The sequence below is a fragment of the Vipera ursinii genome (assembly GCF_947247035.1).
Source record: "Vipera ursinii genome assembly, chromosome: 1".
Classification (NCBI taxonomy): Eukaryota; Metazoa; Chordata; class Lepidosauria; order Squamata; family Viperidae; genus Vipera; species Vipera ursinii.
In genome coordinates, this window is record NC_139512.1 from 2360657 (window position 1) to 2385720 (window position 25064).

A 25064-nucleotide genomic window follows, 5' to 3' on the forward strand; every position below is an offset into this window, starting at 1 on the left:
TTTTGCTAGTGAATTTCAAAAGGATTACAGGAGATGCTTTTCATGGATAGTTTCATGTTGTTGTTTTTTAACAAATAGCACCAGAAAGAATGTGTTAATAAGATTTGCATTGATTTAATCAAAGACAGACAAGGAAGTTTTTGCCTTGATTTGATAAGGATGGAAAGATTTTTAATCAAAGTGGAGAATGTTTGTGTTTGAGCAAGTTTCTTTTTATTCCAGCTAGTGAAGGAGGTGTGTATGCTTCTGTTGACAAGATGGACCAATTTATCTAGCCATTTATTTATCCTTAGCCCAATTGCATTTATGCATTAATAAACTGCTTGTTAGTCAGCTATTAAGGTACTGTTTATTATTTACCCCATTATTTAGCATATAAACATCTGCCTTCCTGCTCAGGAAAGCCTGGTTCCTGGCACCAAATTGGTTAGGGTTTTTACCGATAAAATTGATTAGAGGTTTTGATTTACCTTCTAACCTACCCTGTAACCTTTAGCTGAACTGTGTTATTATGCCCAGTGAAAATGTATGCATGATGTTGTTAGAATAACAGAATTGGAAGGGACCTTGGAGATCTTGTAGTCCAACCCCCTGCTCAAGCATTTTCAGACAAATGGTTGTCCAATTTCTTCTTTAAAACTTCCAGTGTTGGAGCACCCACAATTTCTGGACACAAGTGGTTCCACTGATTAATTGTTCTGTCAGGAACTTTCTCTTTAGTTCAAGGTTGGTTCTCTTGATTAGTATCCATCATTTCTTGTCTTACCTTTTGAAAATAGGTTGAACCCCTCTTTTTTGTGGCAGCTCTTTAGATATTGGAGCACTGTTATCATATCACCCCTAGCCCTTCTTTTCATTAAGCTAAGGTAAAAGGTAAAGGTTCCCCCGCACATGCGTGCTAGTCGTTTCCGACTCTACGGGCCAGTGCTCATCTCCGTTTCAAAGCCGAAGAGCCAGCGCTTGTCCGAGGATGTCTCCGTGGTCATGTGGCCGGCATGACTAGATGCCACAGGCGCATGGAACGCTGTTACCTTCCCACCGTAGTGGTCCCTATTTTTCTACTTGCATTTTTACATGCTTTCGAACTGCTAGGTTGGCAGAAGCTGGGACGAGCTCACTCTGTTACGCAGTACTCGGAATTCGACCCGCAAAACTGCCGACCTTCTGATCGACAGGCTCAGCGTCCTAACCCACTGAGCCACCACATGCACGCATGCACGCACACAAAGGAGCCGCAAGCATGCAGGACACAAATGGGGCAGTGCTGGCACCCATGTGAGACTCGCTAGCACCGCCCCATTTTCACCATGTGGTGCCCCATTTTCTCCATGCAATTCTGTATTTGCTGTGTGGCGCTGTTTTTTTCTGCACAGCACACTGCTCATGTGGGGTGAGTGCACGCACTAGCCAGCCTGTTCCGTGGCCCAGTGGTGAGCCGCAGCCCACAGGTTGGGGACCCCTGATTTACTTTATTAACTTTCCAGTTCTATTGTTTGGTTTGTTTATATTTTACCAGCTGCGTTGAGTCCTCCCCAGAAGAGAATAGTATGATGATGTGGAAGAAAATAGATTGTCAGTCTGAAAATTCAAGTGGCGAGGGAAGAAAAGGTTTATTTGAGGGGTTGAAGAAGGAGATGCATTGTCAGCTTCGCAAAGAACATAATGCAGTCAACAGATTTCATACATCCTTGAAAGCCAGTAAGATGTGTAGACTTCAACTCCCAGCATTCAACAGATTTTATATAGCCTTCAAAGTCAACATTTGCAGTCAGCAAATTTGTATAGCCTTGAAAGTTGCAACACTGGCAAAGCAGTCTACTGAACAGGAATATTTTGTGGCTGACTTCTTCCTTAAAATCCAAGTCAAAAGCGATCCTATATCTTGCTTTGTAGCTGTCCAACCTTTTACAACAGGCTCTTTCTTGCCCTACTGACTTTGACACTCTGTGTACATTAGATCAAGCAAAGCTGCACATTCATTTCCTGAAACAAGCAAAAACAGCTGTGGCATTGCAATTTTACTTCTACAGTAGGAAGAGGGCAAAATAAATAAAACCAGATATCTTAACTGGCCTTGGCTAAGTTGCTGCTGGAAACAAGAAACAAGATAAGAGGAAGACTCATGTTTGTTTAACAGCTTAGCTCAGCCATTCGCAACCTCAGCAATTTTTAAGATGTATGGATTTCGACTGCCAAAATTCCTCTGCTGGTGTTCAGAAACTATGATGTATGTGCACATCACTGTTTGTTCTAGGTAGCCAATTCTGTTGCAGGATAGGCACCTCCCCAATTCTGTCCCGGTGATTAAATGATTTTAGATCACTGTTTCTCAACCTCAGCAAGACTCTAGAAAGGGTACAGAGAAGAGCAACAAAGATGATTGGGGGACTGGAGGCTAAAACATATAGGGAACGGTTGCTGGAATTGGGTATGTCTAGTTTAATGAAGAGAAGGGTGAGGGGTGACATGATAGCAGTGTTCCAATATCTCAGGAGCTGCCACAAAGAAGAGGGAGTCAAGCTATTCTCCAAAGCACCTGAGAGCAGGACAAGAAGCGATGGATGGAAACTAATCAAGGAGAGAAGCAACCTAGAACTAAGGAGAAACTTCCTGAAAGTTAGAACAATTAACCAGTGGAACAACCTGCCTCCAGAAGCTGTGAATGCTCCAACACTGGAAGTTTTTAAGAAGAGACTGGACAGCCATTTGCCTGAAATGGTATAGGGTTTCCTGCCTGAGCAGGGGGTTGGACTAGATGACCTCCAAGGTCCCTTCCAACTTATGATGATGATGAACGTTTGAGGGAGCAAGGTATGTCCAGCCTATTGTAGAGAAGGATTGCAGGGGGGGGACATGATAACTGTCTTCCAGTACTTGGGGGGGGGCTCTCACAAAGAAGAGGGGATTGACTTGTTCTCCAAAGCACCAGAGGGCAAGACAAGAAGTAATGGGTGGAAGCTTGTTAAGGAGAGATCCAAACTAGAAGTAAGGAGAAGTTTTCTGACAATTCATCAATGGAACAGCTTGCCTCCTGGAGTTGTGTGTACTCCACCACTGGGGATTTTCAAAAATAGACTAGACAACCATTTGACTACCTTGAGCAAGGGGTTGGATTACAAGACCTCCAAGGTCCCCTCCAGTCCTATGATTTTCTGCTGAGCATCACTGCAGAGTCCAAGACTGTTCAAGAAAATCAAAGACAAACTACCAATTGTGTATGTATTTTATGGGAGTTAGGATTAATGGGGATTATGAATGTCTCCACTATACTTAGAACATCTATTTTGCTAGAACTCATCACCCAGTTATACCAGTCCTCTAATATCCTCTTCCATTAAAAGAAAAATGCTTACTCCAATTTGCATTCTGCCTGCCTTGATTATAGAAAATTTGGGGTTAAATCTCCACCCAGCCCTGAGTTCAACAGAGTTCAGAACAAGCTGCAGAAGCTTTTTTCAAAACTCCCAATTAAAAAAAAATGCTCCAGGAAATGAAATAAAAATCCCCTTGACCTTTATTTGTACCTATTAATTAACTAATGATGTAATAGATTGATTTAATTATACAGACAACTTTCATCTTTTTAGTGTATAACATTCATAACAATACAAAAAACATTGAAGGTGAATAATCTATAAATCCAAATAAAACTTGTGACGGTCTTGAATTCAAATTGGTTGTGAGTTATTAAAGACAGCTGGGTAGTCTGAACCAATACATGTAATTAAGTTTTTTTTAAAAAACAAAAAACAAAACAGGAATACTGTAGACATATTCTCCACAACTGGAATAGTCTACTACTGAATAAAAAACAGAATCAAGTAACATGGCAGTGTCTTACATCTGAGCATGAACTAGGAGGTCCATTTTAGCACAAGGCAAATTCTATATTCCTATGAGCCAATAAGTCTTCCATCTTCACAAGTATTCTCCTTTTGAATGTTTCTTGTTGGGAGATAAACAAGAAAGGTGTTATGGAAAGGCAATTTGGGCTAATAGTTAATGCACCAGGCTAGAAACCAGGAGACTTGTGAATTCTAGTTCCACCTTAGGCATGAAAGCCAGCTCGTGACTTTGGGCCAATCCTGAGGAGACTGTGAGTTTTAGTCCTGCCTTAGTCCTCCCAATCACTCTCTCTCAGTCCAACTTAAATTGCAAGGTTTGTTATTGTGGGGAAAATAGCAGGACGAAGGGGCATCAGGTATGTTCGCTGCCTTGAATTATTTATAAAAAATAATAATTAAAATATGGAAAAATAAATAAAATATTAGTTTTGATTTGCTTTGTAGGTTTACTGGAGGTGCTTGGTTAATAACTGATGGAATTCCAGCATGTTGTTGTGGATAAAAATTCTGCTCAATATCATATCAATCCTGTGATGTGCAACTAGCAGTTGGCAAGACAAAAACGGTCCTTGAATCACTAATATTTTCAGGGAATTGCTGCCTATTATATTGCCATCCAAGGACTGATTTTTCTATCTCTTGGGAGAGGATTTGTTTTTCTGGTCAGATCGTGTCCCCTCCCCTCATTTTTAAAAAAGAAATCTGAAATGCATGGTTGTGCCAAAAATGGAAGAAGCACTGTGGCATTTTCAAAAGAGGCTAGATCAACTTTTCTTTCTTTATCTTTTTTCATTATTTTTCTTTTACAATATTATGTTTTGAAGGGATTAAATCAGTTACACCTTCCGTGTTTCCCTGAAAATAATAACTATGCCAAAAATAAGCTTGATTTTTCAGGGTGGGCCTATAAGCCCTACCCCCCCAAAATAAGCCCTAGTTAAGGCCCCGCCCACCCACCTCTTCCCTTTCACTCCCCTTCTGAGCCAGACTGCTAACACTTTCAGCCCCCTGGCTCCCTTCATAGCTCTGCCCACACAGCCACCGAAATGGCAGGCAGAGCCCCGGAGTGCCGGGAAGAGTGCTGAAGCGAGCGGGCGTCATGCCTGCAGTGCCTATGTTGGCTGCCACTGCATTTCAGTAGATGTCGGCTTTGCCTCTGGTGGGGCCTGGGCACCCTTGGGGTGGGAGGTTGCCTTGCGATCTGCTCGCCAGCTCCGTCAGATTTCCCTGCTTCCGCAGAGCTGGAGACCGTGCCCCACCGCCGCCCAGATGCCCTCGCTTCCCCCAAGCATTTCCTCGCTAACCTGCTTTTCAGCTCTGCCGTGTTTCTCTGCTACTGCTTGCAAGGAAACAAAAGAAGTTCGTGGGACTAAAATAAAAAATAAAAAATTCAGTCAGACCTTCCAACTTCACGAGATCTTAGCTTGGCGGAAGACCCCAAAGAATTTGAAAGCAGAATGGACCTATGGAAAACTACAGATAGTCCATGACTTAAGGACCAAAGTTGAGCCCAAAATTTCTGTTACTAAGTGAAACAATTGTTAAGCAAGTTTTACCCCATATTACAACCTTTCTTACCTCAGTTGTTAAGTCAATCGCTGAGTTTTAAGTTAGCAACGTGGTTGTTAAGTGAATCTGGCTTCCTCACTGACTTTGTCAAAAGGTCACAAAAGGGGATGGATCACATGTCCGCAGGACACTGCAATCGTCGTAAGTATCAGCCAGTTGCCAAGCATCCAAATTTCGCTCACGTGATCATGGGGATGCTGCAGGGGTTCTAAGTGTGAAAAACAGTCATAAGTCACTTTTTTCAGTGCCATTTTAATTTCAAACTGTCACTAAATGAACTGTTGTAAGTGGAGGACTATCTGAACAAAGAATGGAACCAGCGGAGAAGCTGGCACCTGGATCTAGTGAAACTTGGGAAGTATGGAAATTGTTGAATAGATTGTGGGCGGGTACAAGATCCAGAAACACTCTGAACAAACGGGGCTATCTGGTGGCTTCAGCCCATTGTGACTTTGTAGACTACAACACATATTTATATCTGCTCTATGTGTACTGATCAGTGTACACTTGAGGACTTCAGGGTGGTGCAACAGAACACAATTAATGTTGCTGGGTTCTGGGCAAGATCTTAACTTGTACATATTTTTATCTTGATTTTAAATTTTATGCTGTATCTGTCTTTTTAAAATTGTGATGGTTCTGACACGAATAAGCAAATAAGTTAGCCATATCACTCCTGAAATATATTGAAGAGGCAATGGATACGGCATGGCAAGAATACTATAATTAACACCAACTGGTGGCAGCACCTGCCTGATTTTGGCTGATTAAAAAAATGAATAAAAAGGATCAGACAAACAGGAGGAGAAGAGAAGGAGGCTGTAATGACAAATAACTTCTTTGTTGTTGCCATGTCACTATAGCCAGCAGGGAAAAAATCATCTTGAAGGAACAGGTTGTCCTTGATTTATGATTCTAATTCAGTGCAATTTTGACTATAAGTTATGATGGTCATTAAGCGGGTCACCATGTGACCACGCCCAATTTTATAATCTTTTTTTGTGGCAGGTCATTAAGCAATTGCCATGGTTGTAAAGTGAATGCAATGATCGTTAAGTGAACCCATGGTTTGTTATTTGTTGGAAATCAGAAGTAAGTCGTTTCTGACAAAAACATCAATCAGTCATGTGACTGTGGGGTGCTGCAAATGGCTATAGATGTGTGGAGGTTGCTGACCATTCAAAATGTTGTGTGTGTGTGAGAGAGACAGAACTCCCAAAATGGGTTGCAAGTAGGTTTTTTGTGTTCGGTTGTAATATAAGTGACCACTTCTAAACCTAGCAGATGCATTCACACAGCGTGCTAAGCTCAGTTAATATTCATCTGGGATGAGAGGATACTGCTCTATGCTTTCATTTTGGCTTAGTATGTTGTGCAAATGCAGCTTGTGTGGTTAGCCTATGGCATGATATAATTTTCATCTCCTTCAAATGAGTTAAGTGTTTTTGTTAAGCAAGGTGGGTAAAACACAGGCAACTTGATAACAAATCTTTGACAAGGAAATGGTTGTATGTCTACAGAGAATCTCAATCATCCAGGTCATGATTGTCCCAAAGCTGCTTTTTCCAAAAGGCAAATGGTTTTTTTTTTCCTTTGAAAACATTTCACCTCTCATCCAAGAACTGAAGAAGCTTCTTCGATGAGAAGTAAAACATTTTCAAAGGAGAAAAAAAAAGTCCAGTTGCCTTTTGGAAAAAGCACCTTTGGGACAAAAGATTATGTGCCTCTTCTTAATAGGAAGAGTCATAGTGTTGAATTTGGGTATTGGCTGGGAATTGAACAGATGATCCTCTACTTCTGTATACTGTCTTAGGTGAGAGAAGTAAACCAGGCCATCCCCTTATACCCACCTAAGGTCGTTTATCTGCCTGGGCCCAGAATATTATGGGAACACAGTTGGTGTTTGCCAACCAGGGTTGGATTCAGTATTTTGTGTGAAGCTGTGATTATAAGGCAACTTCATTTGCTCACTGGAGAGGATATTCTGCAAGGAGTAAATATGAGGGATCATTTTTAGCCAATCTGTTCAGCTGTTCCTCCCTCTCCTTCTTCTCTACCCCCCTCCCCACTCCCCAAAGCTTTCAGTTCATTTTCGTCTGAATCAGTGTTTCTCAATCTCTGCAACTTTTAGATGTGTGGACTTCAACTCCCAGAATTCCCCAGAATGGCTGCAGAATTCTGGGAAGTTATCCCACTTCTTAAAATCACTGAGGTGGAAAAACACTGGACTCTAAACAACATAAAGAGTGGAAAGCTCTTCTATGTTTTTTGTTCATTGTAGTTTCTCCTGAAATACTGGCCTGTATCTGTTGTCGAGATCTCCCCGTTTTCTCTTTTGTTCCAGAAAGGAAAAAAAACTCTCTACACGTGCCCAGAGGTCTTTGTCCCACAATGATGCAACCAAGCAAACCAGCAATTTGCTTAGGGACTTCTGGCTAGGAATCGGTCATTGTCGAATTATTATTTTCTTTTTCTTCGATTCAGAAGAGACACACAAACACCCTTCACCCAAGGGTGAATTTCTCGCCTTTTCCGCCAAAGCCACCCTCGTTCGCACGTTTCTCGGGCTGAGGCTCCTAATGGTTTTCCATTCACGGCTCACGCTCAACCACAGTTCATTTTAAGCGTGGCTGGTCGAACCAGCCAGAGAGCCCCGAGACAGCGAAGCCCCTTAAAGCGCCCTTTCTCAAGACCAGAAAGCGCCCGCTACGTCAAGCCCAAATCAAAACCCGCTTTAAATTCTAGCGCGATGAGAAAAGCAAGCCGCGTTCCCGTTTCAGCCCAGAGTGTAGCAGGCAGCCCAGCCCGCCACAGCTGGCCGAGGGCAGAGGCGTTGGAGCAGCCGGGCGGCTCCCGCCGGCCGTCGCGCCCCGCTCGCTCCCTCAGAAGCCTCGTCGGCCTTCACGCCGGCTGCCTCTCTCTGCCTTTGGAGAAAACACCCGCCGTGGCGGGAGGCGACCAGCAAGCGGCGCTATTGCAATGCTGGAAGAAGGCCGGCTGGAGGGAGGGAGGGGGGGGGGAACTCAACTGCACCCCTGCACCCGCGCGCACACACGCACGCACACACACACACACACACATCCATCCCACACTCGCACATAATACCCGAGGCTTTGCATCCTCGGCTCGCACAGCCCATCCGCTCGGGACGTTAACCAACGCCGGATGGGATGTGGAGTCGTCAGGTGCCGCCGTCACCGCCACCTTCTCTGACGGCCTCTGGAAATCAGAGCCCTTGAGGAGGAGGAGGAGGAGGAGGAGGAGGAGGAGAGGAAGATTAATCCCGCTAAACGGGCTCTTCCCCCTCCCTTTTCTTGCACCTTGCAAGCCGCCAGACTGCCGGGAGTAGCCGAGGGGAAGCACCGCGGAGTCCTGAAAAATGGAGTAAGCGTTTCTGTTTCTTTCTCTCTCTCTCTCTCTCTCTCTTTCCTTTGCTCCCGGAAGGTGCCTTTTGGTGTCGGGAGTCTTTCCCCGTCCCTCGTTTCGTTTCCCGTGCTGGAGCGGCGGCTCCCTTGCAATATGCTGGCTACCCCCGTGGCTGTAGCTGATGGGGCGGGGGAAGAGACGTTGCAAGGTTTGCCCCAGGGCAGATCTCGCTTCTTGTTCTCCCCACCACCACCACCCCAACCATCACCCCCCGACCGATGCTGCTGCTGCTGCTGCTGCACTGGCTCCTCGGACTTCGGGTCTCCAGCCTTGCTGATTTTGCCCCCCCAAGTCTTGCTCGAGGCTCGGCCGGGTGCACAGCCCGGAATGGCAAGAGAGCTGAAAGAAAAGCTGGCCCGTTTTGTCAGGGGGCGACGCTCCATCTCTTTCTCGCAGCCTCCCCCCCCCTCTTTTTACCTGTTGTTGCAAGCTTTCATCTGCTGTATGGGTGTTTGCGTGGTAGTGCGTGACTGCCTCCACCCAGCGCCTCCCCCCCCCCCCCGCAAGCAATGACTCAGGCGATTCTGAGAGATGCACTTCGTGGTGGCTTTCAGACTGCCCCTGTTCCTTCCCATCCAAATGGGATCGGGTTTGGATTTTTCTTTCTTTTGCTCTCCTCCGGACCCGGGTGGAGACTGCCATTCAGGGTGGGGCAAAGGTAGGCCCGTCAATTCAGCCTCCTTCCCCGAGAGAGAGGGGCCTCCCAAACCACTTTCCTGGGCTTGCCTGAAGCAAAAAAAACAACAACAAGCCTTTGTCTTTTTTTTTTCTTTCCCCCCATTAATTTTACATTTCAATTTCTTCGGATGCTCTGAGTGAAAGCATCTTTGACCAAGGAGGATGCTTTCAAAGCCCCGGATTGACAGAAAACAAAGGAACGGATTTAAAGGGAAGGGTTCCCATCGAGGCCTTCCTGTAACAGCTGTACTAAGTAAAGGAGGTTGGATGCTTGTCTAGCCATACCTTTCTTTTTATTTCCTTATTAATAAAACCTGCCCCCAAGTTTGGCTAGCCCCGTGTCTAACTGGTTCTTTTTTACAGTGTTAAGCACACAGGACCACAAAGTTGGCGGGGGCGAGACGGGCACGCTTCTTTAGTCCGTCTTGCAATCTTGCTTGCAATCTTTGCTAAAAAGTCAGTAAAAGGGAAGGATTTTGACATTTTCATTGCCCAATTTCTGACAAGGGGCTGAAAATGTGCTGTTTGTCCCCAGTAGTCTCCAGTAGGAATTGCTTGGCGCCGGCCACAATCTCTTGGGAGACTTCCCAGCTGAACTGTCTTGGTATCCACGTGTGCCAATTAACAGAATTAGACTTCAGCGGGGGGGGGGGGGGGGGGCTTCTTCTGGATAGCTAGAAAAATTGCTGCAATGAATTGAAATTTCAAGTTTCTGCTTTGGACCCTTCCCTTCTTCTATTTGAATGTTTGGGAGCCTTCTGTGGTATAACTGGAACGCATCTTGGGATTCATAATGGAAACTTTTGTTTTATTGGGGATAAAAATGAATTGACCTCAATGCACTCCCAAAAGATAAGGACTGAAATCTCCTTTAGACAAAACGGTACAATAGCCATTTTAAGGAAAGCTCCCTTGTTTTTCACTAACAGCAGATATCCTGCCTTTGAAAGGTTTAAAACTTCCCTGGAGGCTGAACATTTTTATATTTTGTGGAGTTTATCTGACTTGTGGGAGAGCAGATGAGCAAAGATGGGACTTCCCTCGGCTTTCATTTAAATATTTCATTTGTCTTTGGCAGCTAGTGTAAGCATCCAGCTAATTGATTTTTATTTTTCCAGTAGCTACATAAAACTAACCATCTACGCTAAGAATAATATACTTTTGCCTGCATGGCTCTCAACCTTGTAGAGCAGCGGTGTCAAACCACCGGCCCGCGGGCCGGATGCATCATGCCAAAGCCACGCCCACCTCATTGCCGGCAATGTAAAAAAAAAAAGTCATGATATGTCGCGACACATCACTTGATGTTGTGAGTTTGACACCCCTGCCATAGAGCATCCCAGCCCTCTTCCCACAACAAGGAGATATCCAGGGCGGGCTTAATAATAATAATGATTCTCAGTTGTACACATATTAAAATATAGACCCCCCTAGCCAGAAAGAGTTGCCTTTGAAGAGATGGGTGGCATGTAAGCTAAATAAATAAATAATAAACATTTTTCCAGGAAGATCGTAGAAAGAAAACAGCCTCCCTCCTTTAATTTTATTTATTTTATATATCAAATTTGGAGATTGCTCATCTCGCCCACCGAGCGACTCTTTGGACCTCGGCTTATTTTGGACCTTCAACAAATTAAGGATTTTCTCCCTCGACTTTCTTTAACAGGCGAAGCAAATTTTGAATTTGGTTCCTTTGCTTCTCTAGGTGGTCTAAATGGAGCTTCTTTCAAGAGGCCCCCCCCCCAATCTTAATTGTTGGGTCTTGTTTTTCACACACCTGTCACTGCTTGTCAGCTGTAGTTCTGAGAAGTGCATTTCTTAGCTCTGCCTTGATTGCATGGTTATCTTTTTTAAGAGCACGAACTGCCCACTTGTTTCCCAAAGAAGTTGAGGCAGCATCTGAGCACCCATCATTTTATTTCTTCCTTTGGAAGAATTGAGTCTCAGCTTTCAACGTAGTGTCTGGGATCCCACTGCTTTTTAAATGGATGTTGTTCCAGACCTCTGTAGTGTTAATGGGAGAGCCAGTTTGATGGTTCAAGAAGCTGGTCTAGTTCTTCCTTAGACGTGAAGCCATCTACTTTTAGTCTAGCCACCTGAACCATTACACCAGTATTTCTCAATCTCAGCGATTTTTTATTTTTTTTATATAATCCCATTTATATCCCGCCCTTCTCCGAAGACTCAGGGCGGCTTACAATCTAAGCACAAATCAATGTGCTTAGCAGTAGCCTTCATTCTATATATATGCCTGCTTATTAGGGCTTTGCCCCCCCCAAGTGGCATTATTACAAAGTCAGCTTATTGCCCCCAACAATCTGGGTCCTCATTTTACCTACCTCGGAAGGATGGAAGGCTGAGTCAACCTTGAGCCTGGTGGGATGCGAACCTGCACTAATTGCAGGCAGCTGGTGTTACTTAAGGAGGAATTAGCCCACTGCTCCACCAAGGCTCTTTTAAGACCTGTGGACCTCAACTCCCAGAATCTCTCAACCCAGTCTGGCTGGGAAATTCTGGGAGCTGAGGTCCACAGGTCTTAAACTCGCTGAGATTGAGAAAACTGGCTTTCACGTAAATACTACTGTACAGAGCTGTGAGACAACACCCAATTTAAGTGCAGTGGGACTACAGAACCCCTGTTCAAACGTAGCTCCAATTTTTAATTTTCCCATATAGCCTTAAGAAGGTAAATCACATGTTATCCCAAAGGTGCTTTTGCAAAAGGCACCTGGACTTTCTATTTTTTTTTCCTTGAAAACATTCTGTTTCTCATGCAAGAAGATTCTTCAGTTCTGATGGAATAGTGGGGAATGGAAGGATTTATATTCTTTTTTATATTCTTATTTATATTCATCTAGTCATTAACACTAGTATATATGCAGGCGTATGTGTGTGTCAGGCTTGAAATACCAGGACTGCATGTTAAGTTCCAGTTAAGCTTCTCTTATAGCATGTGCCAGAGTTAGTGCTTCTGTGTAAGGCTGCATTAGTATGCTTAGGATCTAATTTCTCTGATTATCTTTGGGTGTGATTATTAAGCTCCTGGGCAGGAGGATCACCAGCAACCATCACAACTTAGTTTGAACCTATTCTAGAATTCAGTCCAAGAAGTTTAAAAGTTCTGTACAGGATATTGTCAGGTTCACCGAGTTCCTTCCAAGGCACAATTTCTTTTGCAAATAAGCATGTGACGTTCCTAATCTTCCACTATCTCAAAATTTAGTCTGAAACTAAGCAAACATTGTCATTTCACAGTCCTTTTTGGGGAGTGGCCAAAACTAATAATCTAAAATAATTTAAGCAAAACTTTAAAAACCATGAATTGCAAAACATCTCTGGAGTTGGCGCACAAGATTGAAAGACTAAAAATAATAATGATAATGTCACAATAATACAAACAATAATAGCACCGCACCTGCCATTAGTACTTCCATTACAACTGTTATTGATAGTTAAAATTCTGAAAGCAGACTAGAGAATGATAATTAATCAACTCCTTTCTGTGATGCACAGAAATGCTGGAGCACTGCCTCTAGCTAGAAAAACTTTGCAAAAAACTATTCCTTTTTGCAGTAACCCTTCCCACATCTCGTCTGATTGTTTCCCAAATTTTGCAGTGCAGATTTCCGAATAATTTTGACACCATTTGGTAATACAAGAAGTGGCCATGATGTGGGTCAAATTAATTTTAAGATGAATGAGCAGAATGCTCTGAGTGGTTATATAACAATCGGGAAGGATCTGATGTCATCTTGTGAAACTGAACAAGTTGATTAAAAGGCACAAACGTTTGTGGGCTGCCATCAAAGCTTATGCCTCCTAATAAAATTTGGTAGTCAGAAAAGGTTCTCGAGGACGGATTTTTTTTTATTACCATAGACTTAACACAGCCTACAATCTCTCTACAACTTACAAAGCAGTTATTAAAGAGTATCTCCAGGACAGTGTTTCTCAATTTTGGTAACTTTAAGATATGTGGACTTGGGAATTGAAGTCCAGGTAACATAAAATTGCTAAGACTGAGAAACACTGCTCTAGGACAAGAGGTATTCATCATGAGATGCATACAGGTAGTCTCAGAGAGACACATCCAATTTTATGACCTTTTTTTCCTGTGGTCATTAAGCAAATCACATGATTGTTAAGTGAATCTGGCTTTGCTTGTTGACTTTGTTTATTGGAAACCAGCTGGGAAAGTTGCAAATGGTGATCACATATCCCTGGGAAACTGCAATTGTCATAAATGCATACCAGTTGCCAAGTGCCTGAATTTTGATTATGTGACCATGGGGATGCTGCAGCAGTTGTACGTGTGAGTTTTAGGGCACTATTTTTGGTGCCATTGTAACTCTGAACAGTCACTAAACAAAGGGTTGAAAGTCAAGGACTACTTGGAGAACTTGGCCAAAAACAGAAAACTGACTTATGCAGATCTTTGATCTGGTTCAATTGCTGGCAAAATGTTTTACCTTCATAGGAAGATTTATTAGTACTCAGTGCCCATGAGTACTAAATGGAGCCTCCCTATTCAAGAACAATTTAGCTCTGAATACTGCAAGCAGTGGGGGAAAGGTATTGTTGGAACTAATTAGAAGCATCTAATTGGCCACTGTGGGGGGAAAAGGTAGTCAAATTCAGTGGAGCTGACTCAACCCCAGTCTTTGTTCTTCTGAGATCTGTCTTCCAAGGGAACAAGTGTTAATCAGGTTACCTGAATGGAACTTTGAATTAAACGTCCTGAGCAGTTTACCTCAGAATAGAATATCATTTGTTGTAAGTTGTACAATGAGTCTTGGATTAGGGATGGGGAAGAGCTGAATTTAGTTCATGAAGGAAGACTTGAAACAAAACTTACTTATCGCCTGAAATTTTCAGTTCCCTGAATTTTGAAGTATGGTTCACAAATAATAAAAAATGTATATTTATGGAACAGCGTGTTCAAAAAATATGTGCTTATTTTAAGCACATTTAAATGCATTTAGAAAAAAGCATCCGTAAATTCACACACACACACACACACACACACACACACACACACTCAAAAGGACCCAATTTCTGTATATTAGGCAAACAGAAACAATGCTGTGTTGTGTGTTATTGGAGAAAGTGCACCAAAATATTTAACCATTTTTGGTGCCAACTTCTTTTTAAAAAATATCAAATCAAATTTGACAGAGTCAATAAAATGAAACCCACAAAAAATTGGACAAGTTAATAAAAATGAGAAAAAGGGAGAAGCTAAAACAGACAGATTTATCCATTCTCCTTGGAATCAGAAAGGCACAATCTACATTTGATGGTAATTGGATCCCAAACAGAGCCTCTATCTACATCAGGGCTCTTCAAAGTTGGCCCTTTTATGACTTGTGGACTTCAACTCCCAGAATTCCTCAGCCAGCGTGCCTGGCTGAGAAATTCTGGGAGTTGAAGTCCACAAGTCATAAAAGGGCCAACTTTGAAGAGCCCTGCTTTACATTTTCCCATTGTCTGGGTCAGTGAATTAGAGATAATTAGAGATAAAGCTAAGGAGGATTTCTTTTCACTTCTTTGCCTTGCCTTGTCTCCATCAAGGAATGAACAGCATCTAAGGATGTACCCATCACTTTTTCAAATAGTCACATTTCTATATTACAACTTGTTATTCATATGCAATATTTTTTTTTACATAGGGGAGTTGGCCTGTTGGATGCAGGGAAAGAATGGGGAAAAGGTCCAGGATATCTCTTCCTTTGCTTCTCCTCCCAGTCCCACGGGGTACCCAATCTGTTTTGAGAGCAGCAGAGCAACTGTAAGGTAAACAGGGCATCAAATTTCAACACCAGAGGTGCTTCTGGCCTCAGACCACAAGTTTTCAATTGAGTGCCTCCCACATGTGTTGGACTACACAGAACCAGTAATTATTAATTGAGCTGTTGTCTAATACATCTGGAGGACAACATAATAGGGAAATCTGCATTACCAGCAGCTCATCAATCAGGGCAGCCTTATCAGCTCCTTTGAATAACTCAGGAGCAGGAAGCCATTGAGAGCATTGGGGAAAAAAGCAAGCTGCAGAAAAACATGGACATGGAAGCATTAATGCCGCCATTCTCTCCGATGTTCTCAGTCATAGTATTAGCCTTGTGGCTCTAATGAGAAAACAAACAATTAAAGAGAGTAGTTATCATCTTTTTTGTTTGTCTTTAGGTTGTTTGCCTTGATGCCATTGTATAAATACACTTTAAAAAAAAAGGTGTAATGCACCCCAAGTTGCAAGGTTTTGGCATTCTCACTTGAAATACAATCATAGGAGCATACCAATGAAGGAGCATACCGATCAGCTAAATAAATATAATTTCATGACGTTTCTTGGGAGAACATCAACATCTTGTGCGATTTGGCAATCTCTGGAGTCTGCGGTCATTTTTTAAAAAAATAATAATTTTGGCTGGCTGGGGAATTCTGAGAGTTGAAATACTGTACTTTTCTTTATAGGTCTACCAACCATTTCTTATTCTTTCATACCGTTGAAGCCAATATATAAATTTTCTATTATCTCCTCTATTATCTCCCCTTTGTCATGGAACTATTTTCTCTACTTTTGTAATATAATCCATAAACAGTCTCCAGTCTTTAATTAAAAAAAAAACCTTTGTAGATTTTTCTCTGGCACTCTTGTGTCTCTCAAAGGTGAGCCTAAATGACTTTCCTATTCCCCTTTAACCGCGTGATTTCTAGAATCCAGAAGGCTGAAAAAGAGACCTACTGATTAGCTAGCTAGCCTGTCAGTGGGTTGTGACTCTCCCATCTCAACTGCTGATCTGGTCACATTCAGTGTTTGACTCCCCTGAAGTTGCTGAAGCAGTAAATTCGCTCTAGCAAGACAGTTTAGGTGACTGTGGACTCACGCCTGGACCACGGAGGGTGCCTTTCTGCAGTCCCAGCGGTGAGGGTCTACTGTCGTTTAATTCTGCCTTCATCCCTTTTAATTCTGCGCCCTGAACCCAAATGTTCCTTAATCCCACTAAATGCTTGAAACTGCCAAGGAGCATAGAAGCATCTCACTGAATGATTAAAAGAACTCTGGGGATTGAAATCTACGCATCTTTAATGTTGCCAGGCATCTTGCTGGCCTGAAGCAAGGAAGCCCCAAACTGAGGGGGTGGGGGTTGGGGGGGCTCAGGAGACCTTCCAACCCTCTAGCAAGCTGCAAAAAGCTATCTTGGTCAGAGTTAAAGTCACTGGAAGGGCAGGAATTTTCCCCACTGCTTTTCGATTTCTCTGAGAATTTAAAGCAGGGTTTTTCAATCTTGGCAACTTGAAGATGTGTTGAGAAACACTGAGTTAGGCTGAAGGAATATAACAACAACAACAACAATGTTGGAAGGGACCTTCCAACCCCCTTCTCAGGCAGGATAAATGACTGGCCAGTCTCTTCTTAAAAACTTCCATTGTTGGAGCATTCATAACTTCTGGAGGCAGGTTGTTCCACTGATTAATTGTTCTAACTGTCAGGAAGTTTCTCCTTAGTTCTAGGTTGATTTTCTCTCTGGTTAGTTTCCATCCTTTGCTTCTGGTCCTGCCTTCAGGTGCTTTGGAGAATAGCTTGACTTCCTCTTCTTTGTGGCAACGCCTGAGATATTGGAACACTGCTATCATGTCACCCCTCGCCCTTCTCTGCATTAGACTAAAGGTAAAGGTAAAGGTTCCCCCACATATGCGTGCTAGTCGTTTCCAACTCTACGGGCCGGTGCTCATCTCCGTTTCAAAGCCGAAGAGCCAGCGCTTGTCCGAGGACGTCTCCGTGGTCATGTGGCCGGCATGACTAGACGCCAAAGGCGCACGGAACACTGTTACCTTCCCACCGTAGTGGTCCCTATTTTTCTACTTGCATTTTTACGTGCTTTCGAACTGCTAGGTTGGCAGAAGCTGGGACGAGTAACAGGCGCTCACTCTGTTACGCGGCACTCGGGATTCGAACTGCCAAACTGTCGATCTTCTGATCGACAAGCTCAGCGTCCTAACCCACTGAGCCACCGCATCCCTTCATTAAACTAGACATACCCAATTCCAGCAACCGTTCCTTATATGTTTTTGCCTCCAATCCCCTATGTCATCTCATGGCAATAGGTGTTTACGGCACAGTTTCATGATTATTTAATTGAGAGTAAGCAAAGTTCTACTGTGCTTAGCAGGGCTTTTGCTGGCCCTTATATGTTCTCTGCGTACATACTGCCAGATGAAACAGGCATATGGACTGATCCAGTAACAAACCCAGGTATCATTATTCATAATTAGCTGGTGGTGAGACCAAGACTCTACTCTTGTGTCCGAAGGCAGTCTACACCTGACAATATCTGCTTCCTGGAGATAAACAACAGAGATAAGCTATTGGATTTATGACCTTTTTTTTCTGGGCAGCTGAAAATAGCACATGGGACCCACCCATTTTATCTCATCAACCATTCTGCTGGGTTGATTACTGACTGACCCAAGATAAACCTACAAGCTTCATGCTGAGTGGAAATTTGGACATTCTTTCACCAGGGTGTTTAATCACATACAGTGTTTTGCATGCTTGTTCACTTGCTTACTGCTGGAAGCTTCACGTTGGTCAGAGCAGGAAAATCACGTGCTCTATTACAAGAATGTCCAAGACTTGTGGACTTCAACTCCCAGAATTCCCCAGCCAGGGAAAGGTCAATCAATCAATTCCAACTTCTCGCAAAAAAAAAGATCTCATGAAGTTGGAATTGATTGACCATTTCCCCCCCCCCCACAAACTTGCACGTGGCGGTGGTGGATCATGAAGGAGAAATGGCATGGGGCTGGAAGTCTGGTAAGCAAAGAAATGCGATTCCTGGGGGAAGCGAGGGTATCTGGCCGGTGGTGTGGCAAGCTGTCCAGCTCCACAGGGAAGTGGCAGCCGGCATGGGTGCTGATGGCAGGACACCTGCCCGCTTTACCACCCTCCATCCCTGACCCTCCGGTGCTCCCCCTGCGACTTTGGTCGGCCTGGCCACTGCCCAGCATGGCCGCCCCGGGACTGCAGGGGCTGGCTTGGCATGGGAAGGGCATGCGGCCCATCCACCTGCTTACCTTACCGGTAGGACCGCCACAGCCAGGCCTCCCACACCATTGCTGTTGCTTGTGGCAGGACACTGCATGGCGCTTCATGCCGTTGCCATTGCTCGTGTCAGGATGCCATATGGTGCTTCACACCATTGCCGTTGCCATTGCTTGTGGCAGGATGCTGCATGGTGCTTTCAGTGGGCCCGAAGCACCACCCAGTGTCCTGCCGCGAGTAACAGCAATGGCGTGGGAGGCCTGGCTACAGTGGTAAGGGCCGCGTGAGTGTGTGTGTGAAGCTACCCCCGCCCTTGCCCTGAAGTAAGGCTTACTTTTGGGGGGGCTTATATTAGGCCGACTCCCAAAAATCAAGCTGGAGCTTTCTTTCGGGGGGGGGCTTTCTTTCGGAGAAAGACGGTAATAACCATGAGAAGGATCTTGGGAGTTCTAGTGGGCAGTGTATGTGTGCTTCACTGCCAAAAAAGCCAACACGGTTCTAGGCTACATTAACAGATCAAGATCATGTGAAGTGTTAACACCATTTTATAATGCCTTGGTAAGGCCATGACATGACATGACAAGATAGCAGAGCTCCAATATCTCAGGGGCTGCCACAAAGAAGAGGGAGTCATGATATTCTCCAAAGCGCCTGAAGGCAGGACAAGAAGCCATAGATGGAAACTAATCAAGGAGAGAAGCAACCTGGAACTAAGGAGAAACTTCCTGACTGTTAGAATAATCAGTGGAACAATTTGCCTCCAGAAGTTGTGAATGCTCCAATACTGGAAATTTTTAAGAAGAGATTAGATAACCATTTGTTTGAAATGGTATAGGATTTCCTGCCTGAGCAGGGGCTTGGACTAGGAGATCTCCAAGGTCCCTTCCCACTCTTGTTATTCCATTCCATTCCATTCTGTTCTGTTCTATATAGATAGATTTAACAAAATGGAACCTTGTTGGGATCAGGTAAATATATAACCAATTTAAGGTCTTGCTTGCAGTGGCAACAGCTAGATGCCTCCAGGAGTTTTGCAAAAAGGAGTAGTACATTAGGTGGTGGAACATTTGACTGAGGCACTAGCAAGTACTCTCTAGGACAGTTTTTCTCAACCTCAGCAACTTTGAGATGTGTTGACTTCAACTCCCAAAATCTCCCAGCCAGCATGAAAACTCCCAGAATTCCCCATTCACCATCCCAGAATTCTGGGAGTTGGGAGTTCACACATTTTAAAAGTTGCTGAGGTTGGAAAATGCTGATCTAGAGTGGGGGTGTCAAACTCGCAACGTCACGTGACATGTGATGTATCGCAAATTTATTTTCCATTGCTGGCAATGGGGTGGGCACAGTTTCAGCATGACGCATCCGGCCCACGGGCTGGCAATTTGACACCCCAATCTAAAGTGTCACATCATGTGACTGAAACAGCCTGTATCCTCCACAGAGGTGTTTTGTCTTTTATTGTAGGCTCTGTAAGCAAAGCAGACCTCTGGCCATAATTTCCTCTTGTGACAGAATTCAAGAGCTGAATTCCGACACTTGGCTGTTATCTTCTGTTTATGATTTTCTTTATCTGAGGCCTTCCAGATGTGGTTGAGCTGCAAAATTCCCAGTCAAGGTAGTCCACCAGAATGTTAACTGTGGAATTCTGGGAATCTTCTCACTGGCTGCAGATGGTGAAAAAAAATATAAGAGGATTGAAGTGGACACATAAGCGGACAGTTGCATTTTCCTTGCTTTATGCTATGAATAGTCAACTGAACTAACTCTTTGGGTACAAGCTCTAAATTGTTAGAGGTAGCCACGTTATTGAAGAAAAAGTGGAAGACATTCAACGTCTTTCATTACAGGTAATCCTCATTTAGTGACTGCCTTGTTTAGTGACTGAGGTTACAGTGGTGAGAAAAAAATTATAACCAACCTTTTGCAGATCTGCAAAGCAAAAGAAAGCTGAAGTAAGATTGTAAGCACAGTTCGGGTTTCACTTAGCAACTGTTTCACTTAGTGCCCCGGTTTCTGCTCCCAAATGTGGTTGCTAAGTTGCTTTCTGCTGTATATCTTGAAAGCCTTGTTATCACCTCACCATCCATCAATCATTCCTTGCTTTCATGGCTTCAGCTCCGAAACAAAGCCCGTATTTAGCATAGCGTTTTCTAGTCACGGGGTGATTTTTTTTCCTCCTTCAGGACGCTGTAAGGTCCAGTGGATAGAAAAATAAAGAGTGAAGAGAAGAGAGCAAGCAAGCAAGCAAGCACGCAATTGGCATTTAATGTGCTAAGAATGTGCATGAAAAGGAAGGCCGAGTTGAGAAGAGCAATGACAAGGCTCAGGGAAAAATGGAGGGCATGAATATTTGATGAAAAAAGCTGTTTACAGAAAGGAAGACAGGTTCCCCCTTCCTTCCGATCTCTCTCCAAGACTTTTAGTAACACCGCATCCTTTTGTGGCTGAGCAATCTCTGCTTAGGAGTCTTTCCCAACCTGCCCCGCTGACAAAAGCAATGGTGACATTTATGAATGAGTGAGGCCTCTCCTAACAATCCCCCTTGCATAATCAGCTCCAGGCAGGGATTTTTCAACAGGAAGAGTCAACGCCTAAGTCAATATTTCTCAGCCTTAGCAAGTTTAAGATGTATGGACTTCAATTCCCAAAATTCCCTGGTCAGCATGCTGGGCAGGGAATTCTGGGAATTGAAGTCTACACATCTTATTGTTGCTACATTGCTTATTGTTGAGAAACATTGGCCTAAGCTTTATCTGGGACATATCCAGAAGATATTCTTGAGTAAATGGACTTCAGGATGGGGCAGTACAGCCATGGGTTATCATTGTCTGCCAGATCAATGTTAGGCCCTTGGAACCAATCAGTGCTAACCCTGGATAGACAGCTAAGCTCTTCAAGACCTATCTTGCCAGGTAGTTCTTGCTTAGTGACCTTGTTCAGTAACTGTTTAAAGTTAAAATAGCACTTAAAAGGGACATTTATGACTGGTCCTCGAATCTGTGGCCATTATAATATCCATGCAGTCATGTGATTGCAGTTTGGGCACATCCTACGCAGATTATCACATCCTATGATGTGATAATCTGTGACCTTTCTAAGTGGTTTCCCACACACAAAGCCAAGGGCGAGGCTGGCAGGAAGTTGCTGGTTGAAGTAATCTGACATTCTGCTTAACAACCATGTGGCATTCATTTAATAGCAATAGCAACAGCACTTAGACTTATATACCGCTTCACAGTGCTTTACAGCCCTCTCTGGTTTACAGAGTCAGCATATTGCCCCCAACAATCTGGGTCCTCATTTTACCAATCTTGGAAGGATGAAAGGCCAGGATCGAACTGCTGGAAGTGGGCAGAGTTAGCCTGCGATACTGCGTCCTAACCACTGCACCACCTGGGCTCATAATGGTCACAGCTGGAACTACCATTGTAAGTCAGCACAGCGACATAATGTTACACTTTACAACCATCATATATCAGCAACAGAGTTGCCAGTCCCAGTTACGGTAATTAACTAAGGACTATCTGTGCTCTCTGTGGATGTTTCCTTGTTCCGTCAGTGTCTTCTAGATTAATGTCAATAGATTCATTGGATCTCATCTGCTTTACATAGTTGTTCAGTCTGGTTTTTTTTACTGCTTTGATTCTAGACAGAAAATAAAAATAAAAGAGCTTATCCCACATCTTGTTCCTAAATTAGTATGAACACTCCATCAGCAGTAGAAGCAATAAGCTCCTATCTACCGTGATCACACTGGTTAATAAAACAATCAGAGCAAAAACCAATTTCACAAAGGTAGCCAAAGCAATGCACTCTCTTCTTGAGAATATAAACTTCGCTAGATCAGATCAGAATGGATTTAGTTCTAGTCTCTGGGAAGGAAACTGGCAGGTTTTACATAACCCAAATCCTTTCTCTGGGTTTTTTGATGTTCAGATATCCTGTCTCTCAACATCACTGAGGCTCCATTGAAATGTCATAGAACCATGAGGTTGGAAGATGTCTTCTAATCCAGCCGCTTGCCTAGGACAGGAATTCTTTGTTTATCCTAGTCAAATAGCTATCTAATCTTTGCTTGAAAATCTCCAGTAATGGAGCCCCCGTGACTCCTGAAGTAGGCTATTCCACTGCATAATAGTTTTCATGGCCAGATGTTTTGAGTCTGGATCTTCCTTTTTAAACCCTCCACTTGTTAGTTCTTCTCCTATCTTAGGGGTTGGAAAACAGAAATAAGTATCATAAGGCTGGAAGGAACCTTGGAGGTCTTCTAGTCCAAATGCCTGCCTGAAGTAGGAGTCCTTATTCCATCCTGTAAATGGTCGCCCAGTCTTTTCCTAAAAAAGCTCCAACAACAGGGCATCCACAACTCCCAAGAGGCAAGCTGTTCTAACCACTAATTGTTCTCACTCTTAGGAAATCCCCTAATCATCTTTGAGCTCTTCTCTGAACTCTTTCTAGGATCTCAGCATCTTTTTTTTTTGGTATCGTGGTGACCAGAACTAGACGCCGTATTTCAAGTGACCTCGCTAGTGAAGTATATCTATCACTTCTTGTTGTCTTGATGCTCTGTTGTTGCAGTTGAGTTCTGCATTGGCTTTTTTGACAGCTGCAAAACACTGATGGCTCAAGCTTAATCTGTGTCTACCAAAATGGCAGGGAGCAAGGTGGCTTGTGTGGTTAGGATGCTGGTCTGACGATCAGCAGGCTCACATTTGAAACCCAGTTGCTGCCATGTGGTTGGGTGAGCTCCCATCACTTGCTCCAGCTCCTGGCATTGCAGCAGTTTTGGTGGGCAACTTAACAGGGACACAAAAGGAGCCCCCTGATAAGTGTCCCCCAGGGAACAGTGATATCACCGGCTGATCCTTTCCCCACAGAAACACTGAGCTTCCGAAACAGAAGTATAGTATAGTACAGTACCAAAATGTCCAAATCCTTCTTACAAGTGCTTCTCACTGCTGAGCCAGATAAAACTCTTGCTGAGTTTTAAAATATAAAAGCAGAGCTTATTAAACTGCATCAAAGGTCCACTTAATCAGTCTTTCCCTGTTGTTATGTCCCAGACGTAATCAGGAATAGATTGGCATTGAACACAGAAGCTTCAGTTAGATATCCTAGCAGACAGACAAGGGAATGTATTGTTTTCTTCTCCAAAAGCAAATCTCACTCCTGTTTCAAGTGTCTTGAAGGCAGGTCCAGTTATGATCTATGAAGAAAGCCCAGAAATGGGCACGAAGGTAGTATTCTTCTCCTGACCCTGTTTATGGGGAGCTAGGATGATATTACAAATGGAGGTTCCACCCTATTTTCATTAGTAGCTCAGAGCTGTTGCTACCGCTGTCTCCTGCAAGTATGTAAAGGAAATAAAACATCTAGCCTGCAGATAGACTATTTGGGATGAGGTCTTTCCTCCCGTTTCTCCCCCCCCCCCAGGCTTGAGAGTCTTAGTAGCAACTTAAGTGGAATTGGTGGGGCTGCTCTTTGTCATCCTTTGTCGTTACAGGGATTGATATCTTTAAAAAGATAATTGTGATTCTGGAAGAGCCTGTGGATTGCAACATTGTGTCTAATTTAGCACAGCGAGCTTGAAAATAAATTATTTGGTCCATTGCTCCCAAACACTGCAGTTTAGATATTTGGTTGGAAGTGACCGAGGGATGTGGGTGGATGCAGAGAGGCAGAAGCAAAGAGATGCTGTTTTCGTCTGTGGCAAGAAAAAGCGTTAAGTTCCTTTTAACCAAAGATGGAATGTTTTCAAGTCACAAAGGGTAGGTGTCTGAACTTGTCCCATAACTTTAGCTACGGTTCTTTGCCAGGACTAAGTGGGCTGAGCTACCACATCTCCTGAGCCAGGGGTCTGCTACAACAGGGGGGAGGGGGGAGGCAAAAGAGGGCCAGCAGCTTACTTTGGAAGTCACCAAGAGCATTGGGGAAAAGGGGAAAAAAAAACCACTTGTTTGCAGCCACAGCAGGGCAAACAAACATTATTGTTCTGTATCATGGATGTGGAGGCAAAAGGTCACTTGGCCTTTCCTTTAAAACATGCAGGCAAAAAAGGAACATCCCACATCAGCACTGGGGAAAATATTGCTCTTGTCAGCTGAGTAACACTCTCTGCTTGAGAAAGAACGAGAGAGCAAGGGAGAAAAACAATTGATTCAGGACTCTGTTCACATTGTTGATTTGCTTTGCTTCGCTTCTCCTTCCTCCCCCTAACCCCCCCTTCTCCTCCACCCCTTTCCCTTCCCCTCCTTCCATCCAGCCATCTATCCACCCCATTACTTCTGAGCCTGGGGGCTTTAGCTTACTCTGTCTCCAACCTGGGCTGATTCACCCCTCCTTAAACAATCCGGAGACCCGCATATCCCCCGGAGCTGCCATCTTGATGCTGGCCTAGAACGCCTCAGTAAAAGGGCTGAAGAGCTCAGTCTGCTGGCCTTCCCTTTCCAATAGCTGGGATCCAAAAAGGAGCTGTCTCTTCTAAGTTTCTGCTCTGA

The 25064-nt window shown here is 43.8% G+C and overlaps 2 protein-coding genes across 3 annotated transcripts in view; one reads left to right on the plus strand and one right to left on the minus strand.

The window, feature by feature from the left end:
* LOC310632727 (uncharacterized protein) overlaps positions 1-25064 on the minus strand; it is a 474991-nt gene that overhangs the window by 26113 nt on the left and 423814 nt on the right. The gene's annotated exons all lie outside the window — the stretch shown is intronic.
* Positions 8508-25064, plus strand: part of PALM (paralemmin) — an 89232-nt gene continuing 72675 nt past the window's right edge. For both annotated transcript variants that reach the window (XM_083349942.1, XM_083349943.1), the window contains exon 1: positions 8508-8798. In XM_083349942.1, the coding sequence (XP_083206068.1) occupies positions 8794-8798 (5 nt within the window). In that variant the 5' untranslated portion in view covers positions 8508-8793. The remainder of the gene's footprint in view (positions 8799-25064) is intronic.